This window comes from Ranitomeya variabilis, chromosome 3 (assembly GCF_051348905.1).
Source record: "Ranitomeya variabilis isolate aRanVar5 chromosome 3, aRanVar5.hap1, whole genome shotgun sequence".
NCBI classification, from domain to species: Eukaryota; Metazoa; Chordata; class Amphibia; order Anura; family Dendrobatidae; genus Ranitomeya; species Ranitomeya variabilis.
This window is the reverse complement of record NC_135234.1, coordinates 103,695,520-103,716,241: the sequence shown is the minus strand read 5'-3', so window position 1 is coordinate 103,716,241 and position 20,722 is coordinate 103,695,520. Positions and strand designations below refer to the sequence as shown.

The window sequence follows — 20,722 nt, the reverse complement described above, 5'->3', positions numbered from 1 at the left end:
TACTGAGTGGAGCTGTGTGTGTGTGTGTGTGTGTGTGTGTGTGTGTGTGTGTGTGTGTGTGTGTATGAGGTGTACTGAGTGGAGCCGTGTGGTGTGTGCGTGTGTGTGTATGAGGTGTACTGAGTGGAGCTGTGTGGGGTGTGTGTATGTATGAGGTGTACTGAGTGGAGCCGTGTGGTGTGTGTGTGTATGAGGTGTACTGAGTGGAGCTGTGTGTGTGTGTGTGTGTGTGTGTGTGTGTGTGTGTGTGTGTGTGTGTGTGTGTATGAGGTGTACTGAGTGGAGCTGTGTGGGGTGTGTGTATGTATGAGGTGTACTGAGTGGAGCCGTGTGGTGTGTGCGTGTGTGTGTATGAGGTGTACTGAGTGGAGCCGTGTGGTGTGTGCGTGTGTGTGTATGAGGTGTACTGAGTGGAGCTGTGTGGGGTGTGTGTATGTATGAGGTGTACTGAGTGGAGCCGTGTGGTGTGTGCGTGTGTGTGTATGAGGTGTACTGAGTGGAGCTGTGTGTGTGTGTGTGTGTGTGTGTGTGTGTGTGTGTATGAGGTGTACTGAGCGGAGCTGTGTGTGTGTGTGTGTGTGTGTGTGTATGAGGTGTACTGAGCGGAGCCGTGGGGTGTGTGTGTGTGTGTGTGTATGAGGTGTACTGAGCGGAGCCGTGGGGTGTGTGTGTGTGTGTGTGTATGAGGTGTACGGAGCAAATATTGCTCCTCGCTCTGACACTGACTGGCACAGGAGACACGGAGGTCTTTATCAGTGGCGTATCACAGCTGCAGCGACGTGAGCAGTCAGCGGCACAGCTGGATGACACCATTCAGCGCCGTGGGAGTGGAAGGGGCCATTATACTGTACCCAGCATCGTGTGTGGCCATTATACTGTACCCAGCATCGTGTGGGGCCATTATACTGTACCCAGCATCGTGTGGGGCCATTATACTGTACAAAGCATCATGTGGGGCCACTATACAGTACGGAGCATCATCTGCAGAACCCAGCGTTCACCCTCCTACCGTGAGTAGCTGGGCTGGTCCCTTCACTGTTCAGACGTGTTAGTACGGGTCATTTAGTATACCTCTCTCTCTTTTAGGGAGAAAAGGTCTCTGCCCCAAAGAACAAACCCAGCCGCAAGTGTGGTGTTTGTGGCTCCCGGCTACCTTCCACTTATAAGAAGACCCTGTGTCAACCCTGTACGGATGACATATTACGTGCTGAACAGCCCTCCCTCCTGGACAGGATTAAAACACTGATGAAACAGGAGGTACAGATCTCCATGGCAGCCTTTTCCGAGCCCCCGGTGTCACAACTTCCCCCCCCCCCCCCCTAAAAAACGGAAAATGGCACCAGTTGAAACCGATTCTGACTCGAGCGAAGTTCATACTTCAGGGTCAGACGATAATTGGGAAAATGAGGGCTCCACATACACCCCTAAACCTGATGGGAAAAGATACTATTTGTCTTTTGAGGATATGGAGGAGCTTGTTTCCATAGTAAGAAACACCATGGAGGTTGAGGAAGTGGAGGAAAAGCATTCAGTTCAGGATGACGTTTGGGGTCTGAAGCCCAAAAGTAAAAAAAGATTTCCTATCCATGAAAATGTTCAAAATCTTATATTTCAGGAGTGGGCTTCCTCAGAAAAGGGCCTTAGCGTTCCTTCAGAATTAAAGAACCGCTTCCCCCTAGAAGGTGACAGTTCTATTTGGGAAGTCCCTAGAGTGGACGTCCAGGTCTCTAAAGTGACAAAAAAAGATGTCTCTCCCATTTGAGGATTCCTCACAACTAAAAGATCCCAGGGACCGTAAAATAGAAAGCCACCTAAAAAAGTCCTGGGAATCCTCTATGAATTTGCTTAAAGCAAATATTGCGGCCAGGGCCCTAGTTCTCTGGCTTCGCAAATTAGAGGAACACCTCTCCCAGAATAAATCCTGGACTCCCTACCTCTCCTTCAAAAGGCGACAGGGTTCTTAGCCGATGCCTCAGGAGAATCCGTTCGAGTGGCTGCTCAGTCCTTAGTCCTCTCTAACTCTGCGAGGAGAGCCCTTTGGTTAAAATCATGAGGAGGTGACATCACCTCTAAAACCAAACTTTGTGCCATCCCCTTTCAGGGACACTATGTGTTTGGGCCAGTCTTGGATGATATCCTTGAGAAGGCATATGATAGGAAAAAATCGCTCCCCGAACAAAAGTTTGCTAGGAAGCGTTTTTTCATCCCCCCACGTGACCCGTCCTTCCAGAAGGAGATCAGGGGAAAAGGTAAATCGGGTCGGAGCTACCCGCAGGGAGGTGGAGGCAGGAATATCCTCATCCCTCAACAGCAACAGACCCCTGATAAACAGTGACTCTCCGGTGGGGGGCTGACTCTCGCAATTTCTCGCCCAATGGCAGTCTATATCCACAAACCAGTGGATCCTCCACACCATACAATTCGGCCTAAAGTTGGAATTCGAGAGTCCCCCCCCCCCCCAATGCTTTAGAATTACCCCGGAACAGTATCCAGACCTCCATGACTCCCTTCTACAAATTCAGGATCTCTTGCGAGAAAAGGTGATTTCTCAAGTACCTCAGGAGGATTTAGGCAGAGGCCATCACTCTTGCCTATTCCTCATAAGGAAGCTCTCCGGATAATGCAGAGTGATCATAAATCTAAAACCTCTGAATCAGTTCATCAGATACAGTACCAGAGGTTCAAGATGGAGTCGATCAGAACGGCAATCCCACTTATCGGACTGGGATGTGTCAAAGACACTAGATATATTCGAGTCCCTATGCTGGATCCCAAATCTCCAGAAGTCGGACCTGCACCCTGCACAAGTAAAAAATTCCTGGGGATTCTCTTAGACTCGGAGAAAAGGGCGTCCTTCCTTCCCGAAGATCGTCAGCGCGACACTTGTCAGAGAATCTCCAGATTCAGACAACAAAGATCACCAACCTTAAGAGTCCATGTCCATTCTGGGGTCCCTAACTTCGTGTATTCAGGCAGTATCCTGGGCTCAGGCACATACACGAACCCTCCAAACTCACGTCCTCCAATACTCACGGAGGTATCGGAATGCTCTATCCAGGAAAATTCCACTTCCCGGACACGTGAAGTCGGCCCTCTCGTGGTGGTTGAAGGCCCGAAACCTTCGGCAGGGGGTAAGCTGGGACCAGCTTCCCCTGAAAGTACTTCATACAGACGCCAGCTGTAGAGGTTGGGACGCCGTGGTGGAAGAAACTTATTTTCAGGAACTATGGTCCCCGGACATAAGTTCCAGATCTTCCAACATGAGAGAATTAAAGGCAGTGGAGGAATCGCTGATAGCCGCTTCATCTCTTGTCCAGGCCCATCATGTCCGTGTCTACTCTGACAACGTAACGGCGGTGGCCTATCTCCAACATCAAGGGGGCACAAAATAATCCAGCCTGAAGTTAGTTGCAGCACGGATATTTCTCTGGGCAGAGAAACACCTGCTTTCAATCTCAGCAGTACATCTGAAGGGCTCGGACAACACCCAGGCGGACTTCCTCAGCAGGAAGGATGTCCATCTTGGGGAATGATGCCTGAACCAAGAAGTCTTCCTATCCCTAACCTTGAGATGGGGGAACCCGGAGGTCGACTTATTTGCAAATGCCCAAAATACAAAATCAAAAACATATTTCTCCCTCGGTCCTATACATGGGGCTCAGGGGATGGATGCCACCAATCCCGATGCTGGCAAAGACCCTGCAGAAGATCCGGTCAGACCAAGTCAAGACAATTCTAATTGCCCCAATGTGGCCGGGACGGAGCTGGTACAGCGTCTTGATGGATATGGCCGAGGAAGGCCCCTACTCCTTCTTCAAAGAACTGACCTCCTTTATCAAGGTCCCCTACTTTACCCAGGGCTCAAAAAGTTGAACCTTGCAGCCTGGCTACTGAGACCGACATCCTGAGAGCCAGGGGCCTCTCGGACAGGGTAATCCAAACTCTCCAAAAGAGTAGGAAACCCGTGACCAATGCCATCTATGGCAAAGTATGGAAGAAGTTCTCTTCCTGGTGTCTTCCCAGTGTACCTGATCCCTTCCACCCCAACATTGCTCAAATCCTAGACTTCCTCCAAAAGGGTTTAGATCTAGGGCTCACCCCAAGTACACTCAAAGTTCAGGTTTCGGCCCTTAGTTCATTTTTTGACGGGACCTGGCCGGTCACCGCTGGATCAGAATTTTCATGACTTTGAGCCCTTGTCTTCATTATCCCTTAAAGTCCTGACGCTTAAGACTGTGTTCCTGGTGGCAATTACCATGGCGAGACGCATAGGAGAATTGCAGGCCCTGTCTGTTCAACAGGCCTTCCTATCTCTGAACTCGGATAGTATAGTCTTGCGCCTAGATGCCGCCTTTATGCCCAAAGTCGTTTCGGATTTTCATAGGGGTCAGATTGTCATATTGCCCTCATTTTGCCCAAATCCTTCCAACACGAAGGAGGACAAATGCCACACCCTGGATGTCCGCAGGGTGGTCCTCCACTACCTGGAACAGTCCAGGCGCTGGAGGATTGACCAGAATCTCTTTATCCAGTTTTCAGGCCAGAACAAAGGAAGGAAAGCAGCTAAGAGCACAATTGCAAACTGGATTAAACAGGTCATCTGCCTTGCATACTCGGAAAGAGACCTCCCTCCTCAGATATCGCTGAAGGCTCATTCCACTCGGTCAGTCTCCACATCGTGGGCAGCAAGAGGGGACGCTTCATCTGAGCTGATATGCAGAGCCGCCACCTGGTCTTCTGTACATACTTTTATCAGACACTACAGACTAAATTTTGACAGGGATCTTACATTCAGCAGACGCGTTCTGCAGGCCGTGGTCCCTCCCTAATGAAATTAACTTTGGTATAACTCCAAGGTGACTGTCGTGGAAGGTGACTAGAGAAAATAGAATTAGTCTTACCGGTAATTTGGAACCTTCCACGACAGCACTAATTTCCCTCCCTATCTGATATTCCTATTGGATGATTCCTGCTCTTTGGTGGTAACTATTCATGCTAGTATGGCCAGAAAAAACACTGGAGACAGCAGGAAGGGAGGGTTATTTAACCTCCTTGTTACCTGTCCCCCATTAGAGCGGGGAAACGACCTCAAAGGTGACCGTCGTGGAAGGTTCCTAGAAACTGAATTACCAGTAAGACTAATTCTATTTTTTGTTTTTAATGTTACTTTTTTTTTCTTTAACGTAATTATCTCTCTCTCTCTCTCTCTCTCTCTCTCTCTCTCTCAATATAATTTTTGTATAAGAGGAAGCTGCAGCAGCAGAAGAGGTGCTTCCAGAAGAAGACCAAAGGGATGGAGAGATACCTGGAATGGGCTCGCAGTTAGTAAGTTTCTTGCATGCATGGTAGAACCACATCATCACACTACACACAACACATAAAAAAACAGATAATTACAGACATCACACTGCACACAACACATAGAAACAGATCATTACAGACATCACACTGCACACACCACATAGAAACAGATCATTACAGACATCACACTGCACACAACACATAGAAACTGATCATTACAGACATCACACTGCACACAACACATAGAAACTGATCATTACAGACATCACATTGTACACAACACATAGAAACTGATCATTACAGACATCACATTGTATACAACACATAGAAACTGATCATTACAGACATCACACTGCCACAACACATAACCCTACATCCAAGCACATAATTTTTAATTTTTTTATTTTTTATAGTCTTCTGATTCTGGTGCTCGATCCAGAGGTGCTCAAAGTGCCTCCCAGGGTTGTCGGCGTGAGCGGCAGGGCGGTCGCCATCGGGTAAGTACCTTTTTCTTTTTTTTCTACTTAATGTTGTTGTTTTGAGTTTATTTTTTTTTGTCTTTTTTAACAGGCTTCACAGCGTGCTCCTGACTCGGATGGTGAGGAGGCCGGGCTAGATATCGACCTCCTCCTCCTGATCCGACAGCGGGAGCCTCTGTGGAATATGGGGGACCACCGCCACGCCAATATCATTGTGACCCATCGGCTCTGGGAGCAAGTATGCCAACAACTTGTGGACAACTGGGAGGACCTCAATGTTCGGGCCCAGAATCAAGCGCGTAAGTATTCACAGTTCAGTTATGTTGCTGGATGTAAAGTGTTGTATACTAACTAATTTGTGCTTTCACTTTTCAGGAGAGAGAATTGTCAATCGGTGGCAGTCAATCAGGGATCACTTCAAGAAGGAGTTCAACAAAGAGATGTGGGCCCCGAGTGGATCTGGAGGACGCAGGAGTAAGTGCAAATATGCAAACGCCCTGTTGTTCCTCCGGTCAACGATGGTGAGCAGAAGGTAAATATTACCCACCCCCTTTAATAAAAAATGTTTACATGTCTAACATCTTTTGGGGGGTTTCAGCCAGGGCCATGCAATATCAATATATTATATATTTTTTTCTCTTTATTCCACAGCACCGTTGGCAGCACTAGGGAGCCTGCAGTGTTGAACCCTTCTGGGGTGATCCCGCAGGAGTCCGCCACCGAGGGACACTTCGACAGTCCCGGCCCATCTGCACCTTCCCAGCCTTCCCTCACATCTGATCCCTCGGTCCCATCCACTAGTGCTGGAGCATCATGGCCGACTGTGTTGCATGAATCTGCTGGTGAGGATATAGCTTTTCCTTTACCCCACCCCTCTGCTGCTGCCACCTCTAGTTCACCTGTGGGTTCTGGGCAGCAGCGCCAGAGGGGTCAGGAAAAGAGCTATACGCCCGAGTTCTGGCATCTGAATGCAGCCATCCAGAACTGTCTCAAACTGTTGTCTGAGCAAACGACCGCAGGATTTAATTTGCTCAGCAACAGTATTCTTGAGTTGCACACACGCCTGGATGGATGCATTCAGATACACGTAAATCTCCAAACCACACCTTTTTGCAGAAATTACTCAAGGGCATGGAGAAGCTATCTTCTGACCAGCAGATGCATGTAATGCAATCATGCCAGTCTGCTCCAGTGCATGTTAGCTCCCAAGCCCTTCCACCCACCCGGTAGTTCCTCCCGCACCTGCCCCCCTCCAGCCACTGCCCCTCCTATACAATACCAACATCATGCCCCGTGCCAGCATCCTGCTCCGTGCCAGCATCCTGCCCCGTACCAGCATCCCGCCGCGTACCAGTTCCCAACCACATCATCCGCACTTCTACACCCTGCCCACTACCACCAGTCTCCTTCAACACCCATCATGCCCCAAACACAATCCTCTTCTCCTCCCACCACCTCTTCTGCCTCCCAATCCATCCACTCCACCCCTCAAACCTTCCAAATTCCCAATACTACTCCCGATTTCATGTCCACCCGTTCTTTCTTTCTCCACCCTTTCACCTGTTTTACCTTCACTACTACCATCACATTCCTCTCTCCACACTCCCAATGTCGGTGTCCCAATTTGACAGCCCATCCAGCATTAGCTCCACCCCACACTATTTAAATTTATAACATTATTTTTGTTTAATAATTTGCTAATAAAAAAAACAGTTTATTGGTTAATAAAAAAACAGTTTATTAGTTAAACATTTTGTCTTTCATTTATTTATAAGGTCTATAAGGTTAAATACATTGGTTAAAACAAGGTAAAATACTGTGGGTAAAGAAGGTAAAATACTTTCGGTAAAACCCAACCAAGTACATAACTTTGGGTAAAGAAGGTAAAATTCTTTGGGTAAAACCCAACCAAGTACATAACTTTGGGTAAAGAAGGTGAAATACTTTGGTTAAAGAAAGTCAATGACTTTTTGGTTAGAAGGTCCAAGAGAAAATTTTCAAACTCTCTCATCCTGCCAGTCTACTCTTCCTTGAGGTGAAATAAAGTATTCAGCAAATTTGTCCCTCATTCTGGAAACTGACACAGAACTTCTATACGTAATGGTCCGATAATCATGCAAGGTGGTTTCTTCAGAGTGGTCATCAATGGAAATATGTTCCTTGCATATCACAAAATTGTGCAGGACCACATAAGCTTTCACCACCTCGTCAACAGTGTTAGTCTTCAGGTTGATAGCGGTCAACAGAACTCGCCATTTGGCTGTCAGAATCCCAAAAGTGCACTCCACCATTCTCCGCGCTCGTGTGAGGCGGTATTTACAAATTCTTTTAGTTGGTGTCAATCCACTACTGGAGTATGGTTTTAGCAGGTGTTCCAATAGTTGGAAGGCTTCATCCCCAACACAAACAAATGGCATTGGTGGTCCAGAGCTTTCAGGCAGCGGTTTTGGGGGTGGAAATTGGAAGGTGTTTCCATAGAGATGACGCCCCATTGCAGACAATTTTAAAACTTGTGAATCATTGGACCGGCCATACATACAGTACGCCCCTATATCCACTTGTATAAATTTGTATTCAGCGATGGCGATGAGCACAATGGAGAAATATTTTTTAAAGTTAAAATATTACGATCCAGATCCAGCAGGTTTCACGATGCGGATATGTTTCCCGTCCACTGCACCCAAGCAATTGGGAAACTGACAGATTTGTTGAAACTTTTCCGCTATTTCAGGCCAACTCTCCATTGTGGGATGTGGTATAAACTCGCCATGTAAAGAGTCCCACAATGCATGACATGGGTGCTTCACAATTCCGGAGACGGTGGAAATCCCAAGTCTGAACTGGAAGTGGAGTGACAAAAGGGATTCTCCAGTTGCAAGAAATCTGTGGAAAAAAAAGGGATAATGAGTACAAAATACCAGCAATAACCTTACAATTATAAGTCAGCTTTAACAGTAGGAGATACAATTAAAATAATTATTAAAAACTACCAGCAACAACATTACAGTTATAAGTGTGCTTTAACAGGAGGAGATACAATAACAATGGCTTACCGAAGAGTCACCATCAGACGCTCCGCCAGTGAAACTGAGAAGCGGCAATACATTTCACTTCTTCGGATGAGGTGTCCAATTCGTTCCACCAATAGATCAAAGTTCTCGGATTTCATCCGCACATATGAGTAAAATGTATCAGGGTTTCCACATAGCTCCATGTACAGTGTAGAATACACCCCACGTGTCATTCTCTGTGCAGAGATGGGGTGGATCCACAAACTACGTCGGCGCAGACGCATGATGCGCTGTCTCTCTCACTCCTCCATAACAATCGCTTTCAAACGATCGCCTCCACGGTGAAATCCACATTAATCTGCAGAATGTTTGCCATCACGTCTTCTATCTTCGTCACTTGCTCCTCTACAACCTGTCACAGATGGGCTGTAGAAACACAGTATATATAGGTTTTCAGTAGCCAATCACTTTTGGGAGCCTCCCATGGGCGGTTTTAAAAACCGGATCTGTAAAAAAAGGATAAAAAAAACCCAGACGAAACGGATGACAAACTGATGAAACGGATCTGGTTTTTGGCTGGTTCCGCTAGTCAGAAAAAATGGATCCGTTTCATCAGTTTTTCACAATTTACGCCGGATCCGTCGCGACGCCGGAATCAGCATGACTGATAGCTGATGTGTGAAAGTAGCCTTAGGAGGTGCTTGTCAGTCTTTTGTATACCGTATAAGATAATGACCACTTGCGCGCTGCTCTGCCTGGGGTCCCTTTTTGCCTCAACAACTTCAACCCTGTGGCTATCTGACTGTCTTCTCTCACTGCTACATCACTAATCTTCACTAAACAGGAAGTGTCATCACTATATCCAACTGCTCTGCACTACACCCATCTATAACTCCTCCCAGTCTGGAAAACCCCTTATGCTAACTATGCTTCTGCTGGGCACTCTCATTCCCTAAGGGTACCGTCTCACAGTGGCACTTTTGTCGCTACGACGGTACGATCCGTGACGTTCCAGCGATATCCATACGATATCGCTGTGTCTGACACGCAGCAGCGATCAGGGACCCTGCTGAGAATCGTACGTCGTAGCAGATCGTTTGGAACTTTCTTTCGTCGCTGGATCTCCCGCTGTCATCGTTGGATCGGTGTGTGTGACACCGATCCAACGATGCGTTCGCTTGTAACCAGGGTAAACATCGGGTTACTAAGCGCAGGGCCGCGCTTAGTAACCCGATGTTTACCCTGGTTACCGTCGTAAATGTAAAAAAAACCAAACAGTACATACTCACATTCCGGTGTCCGTCAGGTCCCTTGCCGTCTGCTTCCCGCACTGACTGACTGCCGGCCGTAAAGTGAAAGCAGATCACAGCGGTGACGTCACTGGAGAGCTGTCTGTGTGACAGCTCCCCAGCGACCACACAACGACTTACCAACGATCACGGCCAGGTCGTATCGCTGGTCGTGATCGTTGGTAAATCGTTTTGTGAGACGGTACCCTAACTCTATGGTGCCCCACTAATCTATTCCCAAGATTATTCTATTCTACTGCTATCCTTCCATTCTATATCTTTCCCTAATCCTATACACAATACATGCAAAGTACATACACATTGCAATAACAGTAAATGAATGCATTAACATTTATAGGGTATGTGCACACGCTGCAGATTTGCCTGTGGATTTTTCTGCACTGAATCCGCATCTCTTGGCAGAAACTGCAGGTGCTTTTTTGGTGCGTTTTTGCGCGTTTTTTATGCTTTTTGAAAGCAAAATAAAGATGTACTATTGAACAAAAAAAAAAAAGATTTGTGATGTCATTTCTTGTCCAACCTCCTCTTTTACATTTGTCCAACCCACACTCCATTATACAGATAGATAGATAGATAGATAGATAGATAGATAGATAGATAGATAGATAGATAGATAGATAGATAGATCTATAGATAGAAGGAATGAGATGGATAGATCTATAGCTAGATATATACATAGATCGATAGATATTATCTATCTATAGATCTATCATCTATCTTATTCCTTCTATCTATTCTATCATCTATCTCTCTAGCTCATTCCTTCTATCTATTCTATCATCTATCTCTCTAGCTCATTCCTTCTATCTATTCTATTATCTATCTCATTCCTTCTATCTATAGATAGATACATAGAAGGAATGAGATAGATAGATAGATAGATAGATAGATAGATAGATAGATAGATAGATAGATAGATAGATAGATAGATCAAAAAATGCAGGAAAATCCAGGTGATTAGATGCAGATTTGTAGTGCAAATTAGCACATTGGTTTCTTCTAATTTACTGTGAAAATGTACCTTGAGAGCTGAGCCTGCTCCATATCAGGTGCCAGCTGTGTCCCATATCTAGCATGTGCTGTTGACAGCAGTGACCAGAGGTGGCACCATTGATGCTGTTTAACCACTTAAATGCTGCAGCAGCCTGGCACAATCATTTAGGCTCCCATGCTGCACAGGAGCCGATGGGTTGTCATGTGCTCCTGGAGCCTAGTGCCAGCAGCTTGATACAACTATGCAGCCCAGTCTGTGATTAGGCTTCATAGGAGATCAGTACTTGCAGTATAGAGTGCAGGTGATAGCAGGTTCATGTCCCCTATAGGGATGGAAAAATACATTAAAAAACTAATTTAAAAGTTGAAATCACCTGCCTTTCACCAATTTAAAAATAAAGAAATTCAAAAGAATAAACATATTTGTTATTGTTGTGTCTGTAAGGCTGTGTGCACACGTTCCGGATTTTTCGCGTTTTTTCGCTATGAAAAAATGCGATAAAACCGCAAAAAAAAAAACCCGCTCACATTAAGCATCCTATTAAAAGAATGCAATCCGCATTTTGTATGCACATACTACTTTTTTTCCTGAGCAGAAACGCATTCCGGAAAAAAGCATAGCATGTTCATTAATTTGTAGAATCGCGGAGATTCCGCACACATAGGAATGCATTGATCTGCCTACTTCCCGCATGGGGCAATGCCCACCATGCGGGAAGTAAGCGGATCATGTGTGGATGTTACCCAGGGTGGAGGAGAGGAGCCTCTCCTCCAGGCCCTGGGAACCATATAATTGCTAAAAAAATAATTAAAATAAAAAATAGTGATATACTCACCTTCTGATGGCCCCCGGAGTCCTCCTGCCTCTCAGCGGTGCACGTGGCGGCTTCGATTCCCAGGGCTATTATACAGTGTGGAGCACTGTGTGGCCATTATACAGTATGGAGCATCATGTGTGGCCCTTATACAGTATTGAGCATTATGTGTGGCCATTATACAGTATGGAGCATCATGTGTGGCCATTATACAGTGTGGAGCACTGTGTGGCCATTATACAGCATTGAGCATCATGTGGGGTCATTATACAGTATGGAGCATTGTGTGGCTATTATACAGTACTGAGCATCATGTGGGGCCATTATACAGTATGGAGCATCATGTGTGGCCATTATACAGTATTGAGCATCATGTGGGGTCGTTATACAGTATGGAGCACTGTGTGGCCATATTTATTTTTTTTTGTTTATAATTATTGTTTATGAAACAGTGTGATCAGCAGTACTAAATGGGTGTGGATATGGGTGTGACTAGTTGTGAAATGGGTGTGGTCAGAGGCGAGGCCTAAAATTTGCCGCGTAGCGCGCCGCAAACTCTATCCCTCTTTCGCTTCTTCAACAGTTAGGAGCAGAGGCGTAGCTAGGGGTTCAGCTCAGGGGGGGCGAAACATGTGAGTGGGCCCCTAACAGGCGGACATATCATTAGTGCAAACTATGTGGCAGCACATGGGCCCAAGAGTTAAGGGGGATTACCTCTCTACCTCTAAATAAGGTGCAATTTTGTATTTTTAGAAGTTCTTGGGCTGCAAAGGGCCCATATATTGTTCTTGCACATGGGCCCTTTTCTGTCTGTGTCCACCTGTGGCCCTTAACCAGGTAACCATGATTGCAACTACGGTGGGTATAGGGGAACCTCAGGAGATGACCGCACTGTTATTGAAAATAAATCTCTACACAATAACCAGCACTGATATTACCGCCATACGGTAATACCATATAGTGGTAGATACCAGTCCTGCATGACATAGAGAGATCACAGTACAGTTATAGATGGTGACTTACAGAGGACGTTCTTTCCGGTGGAGCCATTCACTTTTCCCATCTTTTCCACCTGGCCCAGACTGACAAACTGTGTATACTATTACTTCAACATTTTTCAGTCACCGCTCTGTGTATAGAGAGTGGCGGCTGTAACTGATGCCCCGGGACAGACTGACAGCCGGTACAGAACTATCTGCCACCCAGTAGTTAGGCTTCAATGCTTCATAAGTGCCCACTTAATATTCAGGAGTCCCGCTATGTACAGTAATAATGGCCCCAGCATCGCTGATGAGAGCAGGAGGTCATGTGACGATTTTCTTCTATTGAGAGAAGTCAAACTTGTCTATTCAACACGTGCAAATAGCAAACGTAGTTGCATGACCTCCTGATCACACCAGTGGCCTTATGACGGCAGGTGCACCCCATCATGATTTGGCAGTCTGTAGAGTGACTGCAGACAATTATCCCAAACCTTTAATAACTTAAAAGGAACCTGTCACCCCCCAGGGCCTATTAAGGTAAAAGAGCCACCTTCTTCAGCACTAAGGCTGCATTCTGTGAAGGTGGCTCTTATGTTTTTTATCCCTAATAACGCTGGAATATTCACTTTTATAAATTGTGCGCCATACCTGTATTGAGTCCGGGGGGTACGTTTTCTCCCCCTGACTCAGCCGCCTCGCAGCCTTTCATCATCCCACCGGGCGGCACCTCCTTTCTGTCTTGTGCCGTCACCGGCGCTCTGCAATTATTTCTCGGGCATGCGCAGTGTGCGCTGCCCTGGAACTTATATCAAGTGATGTAAGTAGATCGCACCAGCGGACAGCGCCAGATTCCCAGCCTCGCAGTGTGAATAAATCATAACACACTGTGGGGCGGGATCTCAGTCCAGACGCAATATCAGTACATCAGCTGATGTGAGTTCCAGGGCAGCGCACACGGTGCATGCCCAAAAAATGAGAGCCCAGGCATCGGCACCCGGTGGGATGATGGACGGCTGGGAGGCGGTTGTGTCCGGGGACAAAAGATGTACCCCCCAGATTCAATACAGGTATGGCACGCAATTTATAAAAGTGAATATTTCAGTATTATTAGGGATCAAAAACATAAGAGCCACCTTCACAGAATGCAGCCTTAGTGCTGCTGGAGGTGGCTGGCTCTATTACCTTAACCCCTTCACCCCCGGAGCTTTTTTTTCATTTTCGTTTTTCGCTCCCCTCCTTCACAGAGCCATAACTTTTTTATTTTTCCGTCAATATGGCCATGTGAGGGCTTATTTTTTGCGGGATGAGATGTACTTTTGAATGATACCACTGGTTTTACCATGCCGTGTAACAGAAAACGGGAAAAAAATTCCAAGTGTGATGAAATTGCAAAAAAGTGAAATCTCACACTTGTTTTTTGTTTGGCTTTTTTGCTAGGTTCACCAAATGCTAAAACTGACCTGCCATTATGATTCTCCAGGTCAATACAAGTTCTTAGACACCTAACATGTCTAGGTTATTTTTTATCTAAGTGGTGAAAAAAAATTCCAAAGTTTGCTAAAAAAAAAAAAAAAAAAATTGCGCGATTTTCCGATACCCGTAGCGTCTCCAATTTTCATGATCTGGGGTCGGGTGAGGGCTTATTTTTTGCGTGCCAAGCTGGCGTTTTTAGTGATACCATTTTGGTGTAGATACATTCTTTTGATCGCCCGTTATTGCATTTTAATGCAATGTCGCGGCGACCAAAAAACGTAATTTTGGCGTTTTGATTTTTTTTCTCGCTACACCATTTAGCGGTCAGGTTAATCCTTTGTTTTTATTGATAGATCGGGCGATTCTGAACGCGGCGATACCAAATATGTGTAGGTTTGATTTTTTTTTAATAGTTTTATTTTGATTGGGGCGAAAGGGGGGTGATTTGAACTTTTATATATTTTTTATTTTTTTTATATTTTTAACCACTTTTTTATTTTTATTTTGGCATGCTTCAATAGCCTCCATAGGAGGCTAGAAGCATGCACAACTCGATCGGCTCTGCTACATAGAGGTGACATACAGATCACCTCTATGTAGCAGAAAGGCAGGTGTACTTTGAGCGCCGACCACTGGGTGGCGCTCAAAGCAATCGGCCATCAACAACCATAGAGGTCTCAAGAAGACCTCTGGTTGTTATGGCGATGCACTGCTGACCCCCGATCATGTGACGGGGGTCAGCAGTGCGAGCACTTCCGGCCGCGCGGCCGGGAGCGCTAGTTAAATGCCGCTGTCAGCGCTTGACGGCGGCATTTAACTAGTTAATGGGCGCGGCCGGATCGCGATTCCGCTCGCGCTCAATGCGCGCACATGTCAGCTGTACAAAACAGCTGACATGTCGCAGCTTTAAGGTGGGCTCGCCGCCAGAGCCCACCTTAAAGCAGGGGATCTGCCAGCTGACGTACTATTCCGTCAGCTGGCAGAAAGGGGTTAATAGACCCTGGGGGGGGGGGTGAAAGGTTCCCTTTAATAATTTAATTATAAGCAATGTATTCTTATAACATAGAATGCAGCCTGTGGTTACTGTATTGTTATACTTGTTAGGGGGCAGACAGACGGACGTATTTCTCATGTGAGGATCGCATTGCAATCCTCGGACTGACCGTCGGCTCTCCTGACCTGAGGCTGACAGTTGCGTAGTAATTTATCACGCTGTCAAGCTTATTTCAGGAGAGGTGTCAGGGCCAGTCCGAGGATTGCAATGCGATTTTTGCATGAGTTATACAGTGTCTGTCTGCGCCCTTATGTTAATACTTATCCTTGTTATGGTAATATTAACCTTCTCTGCTATGCTTGTTTTACTAATACTTATAAAAGACCCAGCTCACAATAATAAAAAGCCCCCGACCTCCCCATCTCCAGCCCCCAAGACAGGAACTATTAGGGTATGTTTCCACAGGGCGTATTGCTTGGGTTTTTGCTGGGGATTGGACGCTGTGTACATCCACAGCGTCGAAACCGCAGCTTCCAGATGTTACAGCATAGTTTAGGGGATTTTATGAAATCCCATCTCCACTATGCGTACATAGACGCAGGTGGCAGACCTGCCTAACCGGACATGTGGCGCGTCTTTCTAGACAGCAGCGTGTCTATTTATCTTGTGGAGATGCTCCGTCTCCACAAGATAAATAAAACAGTCTATGAATAGGATGCGGTGATTCCACCTGTGTTCAATGAATATATGCGGAATCACCGCGCGTACAACAGGGGGCGGAGCTTTGGGCAGAGCGGGGTATCTGATGCGTCCAAAGCGCGCCCAATACACCTCGAGGACACATACCCTCACATATGATGGAGTGAATATCTCATAACATTAAACAGTATAATAATAATCAGCCCCCCAGTGCCCCCTCACCCACGTGAGCCCTCACAATACCCTCAAACTCTCCCATTCACCCCCAAGCTCCCTGTCCTCCCCCCCCCCCCCCCCCCACAATACCACCATCCTCTCTCATTCACCGCTACGCTACTGGTTAGGAGGTATGGTACCGCATTTGCCGGATGGCGGCAAGTGCCGCAAATGTCCACAAATCCCATAGGAAATGAATGAGGCCGAACGCAGTGTTGCCATAAGTGATCTGTTATGCTGCAGATGTGGAAAAACTGCCCGATCTCCTGCAAAAGGCGACTTTCACATCAGCGATTTTTGCCAAAGTCACTGCCGATAGTGTCATACTTACCAAAGGGGAGGCAGCACTAAAAGTGCCTAGGGCAGCAGAAACTCTAAATACGGCCCTGTGTGTGTGTATGTTGCAGCTGGCTCTGCTGTGCTTACAGTACAAGGCATTATAACCAGGAGTAGTGGCAGCAGTTAGAGCAATCCAGTGCAGCCTGTTAGTCACAGGCACAGTATGTATATATATATATATATATATATATATATATATATATATATATGTATCCTTTATATACTACAGCAGTTATGGAGTAGAGCCAGGGCCGGACTGGCCATCGGGCAGTTCTGGCAAATGCCAGAAGGGCCGATGGCAGTAGTGGGCCGCTCGAGTGTGCCGCTGTCGGCACACTCCCCACGCTGTCGCGGCACACTCCCGGCCCCACATTCAACTATACCGGCGTCATAGACACCGGTACAGTTGAATGCAATGATGGAGGAGAGAGCGTCTGCTGACGCCCCCTCTCCCATCATTCCCCGCTCTGCCTGCCGCTGACACTGCGGGTGCGCGATGACGTCATATCATCGCGCACCTGCTGTGTGACCGGGCGGGCAGACTGCATCTGCTGAGACCGGAGCAGCGCGGGGCACGAGGAGAGAGGTGAGTAGTGTGTTTGTTTGTTTTTTTTATCAATGATTGATGACTGGATTGTGGAGCTGGGGGGGGCTGCCTGCCTGCCTGCATGCATTACATTCTGTGGGGGCTGCCTGCATGCATTACATTCTGTGGGGGCTGCCTGCATGCATTACATTCTGTGGGGGCTGCCTGCCTGCATTACATTCTGTGGGGGCTGCCTGCCTGCATTACATTCTATGGGGGCTGCCTGCATGCATTACATTCTGTGGGGGCTGCCTGCCTGCATTACATTCTATGGGGGCTGCCTGCCTGCATTACATTCTGTGGGGGCTGCCTGCCTGCATTACATTCTATGGGGGCTGCCTGCATGCATTACATTCTGTGGGGGCTGCCTGCCTGCATTACATTCTGTGGGGGCTGCCTGCCTGCATTACATTCTGTGGTGGCTGCCTGCCTGCATTACATTCTATGGGGGCTGCCTGTCTGCATTACATTCTATGGGGGCTGCCTGTCTGCATTACATTCTGTGGGGGCTGCCTGCCTGCATTACATTCTGTGGGGCCTGCCTGCATGCATTACATTCTATGGGGGCTGCCTGTCTGCATTACATTCTATGGGGGCTGCCTGTCTGCATTACATTCTGTGGGGGCTGCCTGCCTGCATAACATTCTGTGGGGGCTGCCTGCATGCATTACATTCTATGGGGCCTGCCTGCATGCATTACATTCTGTGGGGGCTGCCTGCCTGCATTACATTCTATGGGGGCTGCCTGCATGCATTATATCCTATGGGGGCTGCCTGCATTACATTCTATGGGGGCTGTGCTGCATTATATTGTATGGTGGCTGCCTGCATTACATTCTATGGGGGCTGGCTGCATTCCTTTCCATGGGCCTGTGCTGCATTATATTCTATGGGGCTGGCTGCATTCCATTCCATGGGCCTGTGCTGCATTATATTCTATGGGGCTGGCTGCATTCCATTCCATGGGCCTGTGCTGCATTATATTCTATGGGGCTGGCTGCATTCCATTCTATGGGCCTGTGCTGCATTACATTCTATGGGGCTGTGCTGCATTACATTCTATGGGGCTGTGCTGCATTACATTCTATGGGGCTGTGCTGCATTACATTCTATGGGGCTGTGCTGCATTACATTCTATGGGGCTGTGCTGCATTACATTCTATGGGGGCTGCCTGCATTACATTCTATGGGGGCTGCCTGCATTACATTCTATGGGGGCTGTGCTGCATTATATTGTATGGTGGCTGCCTGCATTACATTCTATGGGGGCTGGCTGCATTCCATTCCATGGGCCTGTGCTACATTATATTCTATGGGGCTGGCTGCATTCCATTCCATGGGCCTGTGCTGCATTATATTCTATGGGGCTGGCTGCATTCCATTCTATGGGCCTGTGCTGCATTATATTCTATGGGGCTGGCTGCATTACATTCTATGGGGGCTGTGCTGCATTATATTGTATGGTGGCTGCCTGCATTACATTCTATGGGGGCTGGCTGCATTCCATTCCATGGGCCTGTGCTGCATTATATTCTATGGGGCTGGCTGCATTACATTGTATGGTGGCTGTGCTGCATTATATTGTATGGGGCTGTGCTGCATTATATTCTATGGGGCTGTGCTGCATTATATTCTATGGGGCTGTGCTGTATTACATTCTATGGGGCTGTTCTGCATTATATTCTATGGGGCAGTGCTGTATTACATTCTATGGGGCTGTGCTGCATTAAATTCTATGGGGCTGGCTGCATTACATTCTATGGGGGCTGTGCTGTATTACATTCTATGGGGACTGTGCTGCATTAAATTCTATGGGGCTGTTCTGTATTACATTCTATGGGGCTGGCTGCATTACATTCTATGGGGGCTGTGCTGCATTACATTCTATGGGGGCTGTGCTGCATTACATTCTATGGGGGCTGTGCTGCATTACATTCTATGGGGGCTGTGCTGTATTACAGTCTATGGGGGCTGTGCTGTATTACAGTCTATGCGGGCTGTGCTGTATTACAGTCTATGGGGGCTGAGCTGTAATGCTGGATACAGCTGTAATTATATGGTATATAGTCGTGTTACACTCCCCTCACTTCTTGTAGCCTACAAGTGTACAAAGATATTATACAGTCACCATGTGACAAGTGGGCCTGTGTGACTTCAAATGCCAGGGCTGAATTTTAGTCCCAGTCCGGCCCTGAGTAGAGCCAGGAGATAGTGGCGTTGTCTGAGTGCATGCAGAGTTTGGAGAGCTGGGACACATTGCAATGTGCAAGATCTGTGAGGCAGAAGTGTGGACACCGACAGGTGGTGAAATCTTTACCTGCATTGTAAGCAGAGCTGCTGGCACACATCTACAGCCCTGACTGTACACTGGCATTGGCATGTGTGGCCATTATAGAGTATTGAGCATCATGTGGGGCCATTATACAGTATGAAGCACTGTATAGCCATTATACAGTATGGGGCATAATGTGGGGCCATTATGCAGTATGGAGTATCATGTGTGGCCAGTATACAGTATTGAGCATCATGTGTGGCCATTATATGGTATGGAGCACTGTGTCGCCATTATACAGTATTGAGCATCAAATGTGGCCATTATACAGTATTGAGCATCATGTGGGGCCATTATACAGCATGGAGCACTGTGTGGCCATTTTTTTCTGTTTAAAATTATTGTTTATGAAACAGTGATCAGCAGTGCTAAATGGGTGTGGTTGGGGTGTAGATATGGGTGTGGCTAGTTGTGAAATGGGTGTGGTCAGGGTGTGGCCTAACATTTGCCACAGCATGCTTGTCCCTCTTTCCCTTCCTCAAAAGTTGGGAGGTATGCTATAACCAAAAAATGCAGGAAAATCCAGGTGATTAGATGCAGATTTGTAGTGCAAATTAGCACATTGGTTTCTTCTAATTTACTGTGAAAATGTACCTTGAGAGATGAGCCTGCTCCATATCAGGTGCCAGCTGTGTCCCATATCTAGCATGTGCTGTTGACAGCAGTGACCAGAGGTGGCACCATTGATGCTGTTTAACCACTTAAATGCTGCAGCAGCCTGGCACAATCATTTAGGTTCCCATACCGCACAGGAGCCGATGGGTTGTCATGTGCTCCTGGAGCCTAGTGCCAGCAGCTTGATACAACTATGCAGCCCAGTCTGTGATTAGGCTTCATAGGAGATCAGTACTTGCAGTATAGAGTGCAGGTGATAGCAGGTTCATGTCCCCTATAGGGATGGAAAAATACATTAAAAAACTAATTTAAAAGTTGAAATCACCTGCCTTTTACCAATTTAAAAATAAAGATATTCAAAAGAATAAACATATTTGTTATTGTTGTGTCTGTAAGGCTGTGTGCACACGTTCCGGATTTTTCGCGTTTTTTCGCTATACAAAACGGGTTAAAACCGCAAAAAAAACACTCACATTAAGCATCCTATTAATAGAATGCAATCCGCATTTTGTATGCACATGCTGCTTTTTTTCCCTGAGCAGAAACGCATTCTGGAAAAAAATGTAGCATGTTCAT

The 20,722-nt window shown here is 46.8% G+C and overlaps 1 protein-coding gene across 1 annotated transcript; it reads left to right on the top strand.

Annotated features, from left to right (window-relative positions):
- The first annotated feature begins 5,210 nt into the window (after nt 1–5,210).
- On the top strand, nt 5,211–7,508 carry LOC143817984 (uncharacterized). Its single transcript, XM_077299444.1, has 5 exons — nt 5,211–5,325; nt 5,715–5,798; nt 5,872–6,079; nt 6,156–6,312; nt 6,432–7,508. Exons 1-5 carry the CDS (start codon nt 5,311–5,313, stop codon nt 6,946–6,948), a joined length of 981 nt encoding a protein of 326 aa, XP_077155559.1. The 5' UTR covers nt 5,211–5,310; the 3' UTR covers nt 6,949–7,508.
- Nucleotides 7,509–20,722: the final 13,214 nt, after the last annotated feature.

Excerpts from the sequence above, each read along its gene's own strand:
- LOC143817984 (XM_077299444.1), top strand. Across the intron at positions 5,799-5,871 it reads GGCAGGGCGGTCGCCATCGG|GCTTCACAGCGTGCTCCTGA; the intron begins GTAAGTACCTTT and ends CTTTTTTAACAG. Across the intron at positions 6,080-6,155 it reads TCGGGCCCAGAATCAAGCGC|GAGAGAGAATTGTCAATCGG; the intron begins GTAAGTATTCAC and ends TTCACTTTTCAG.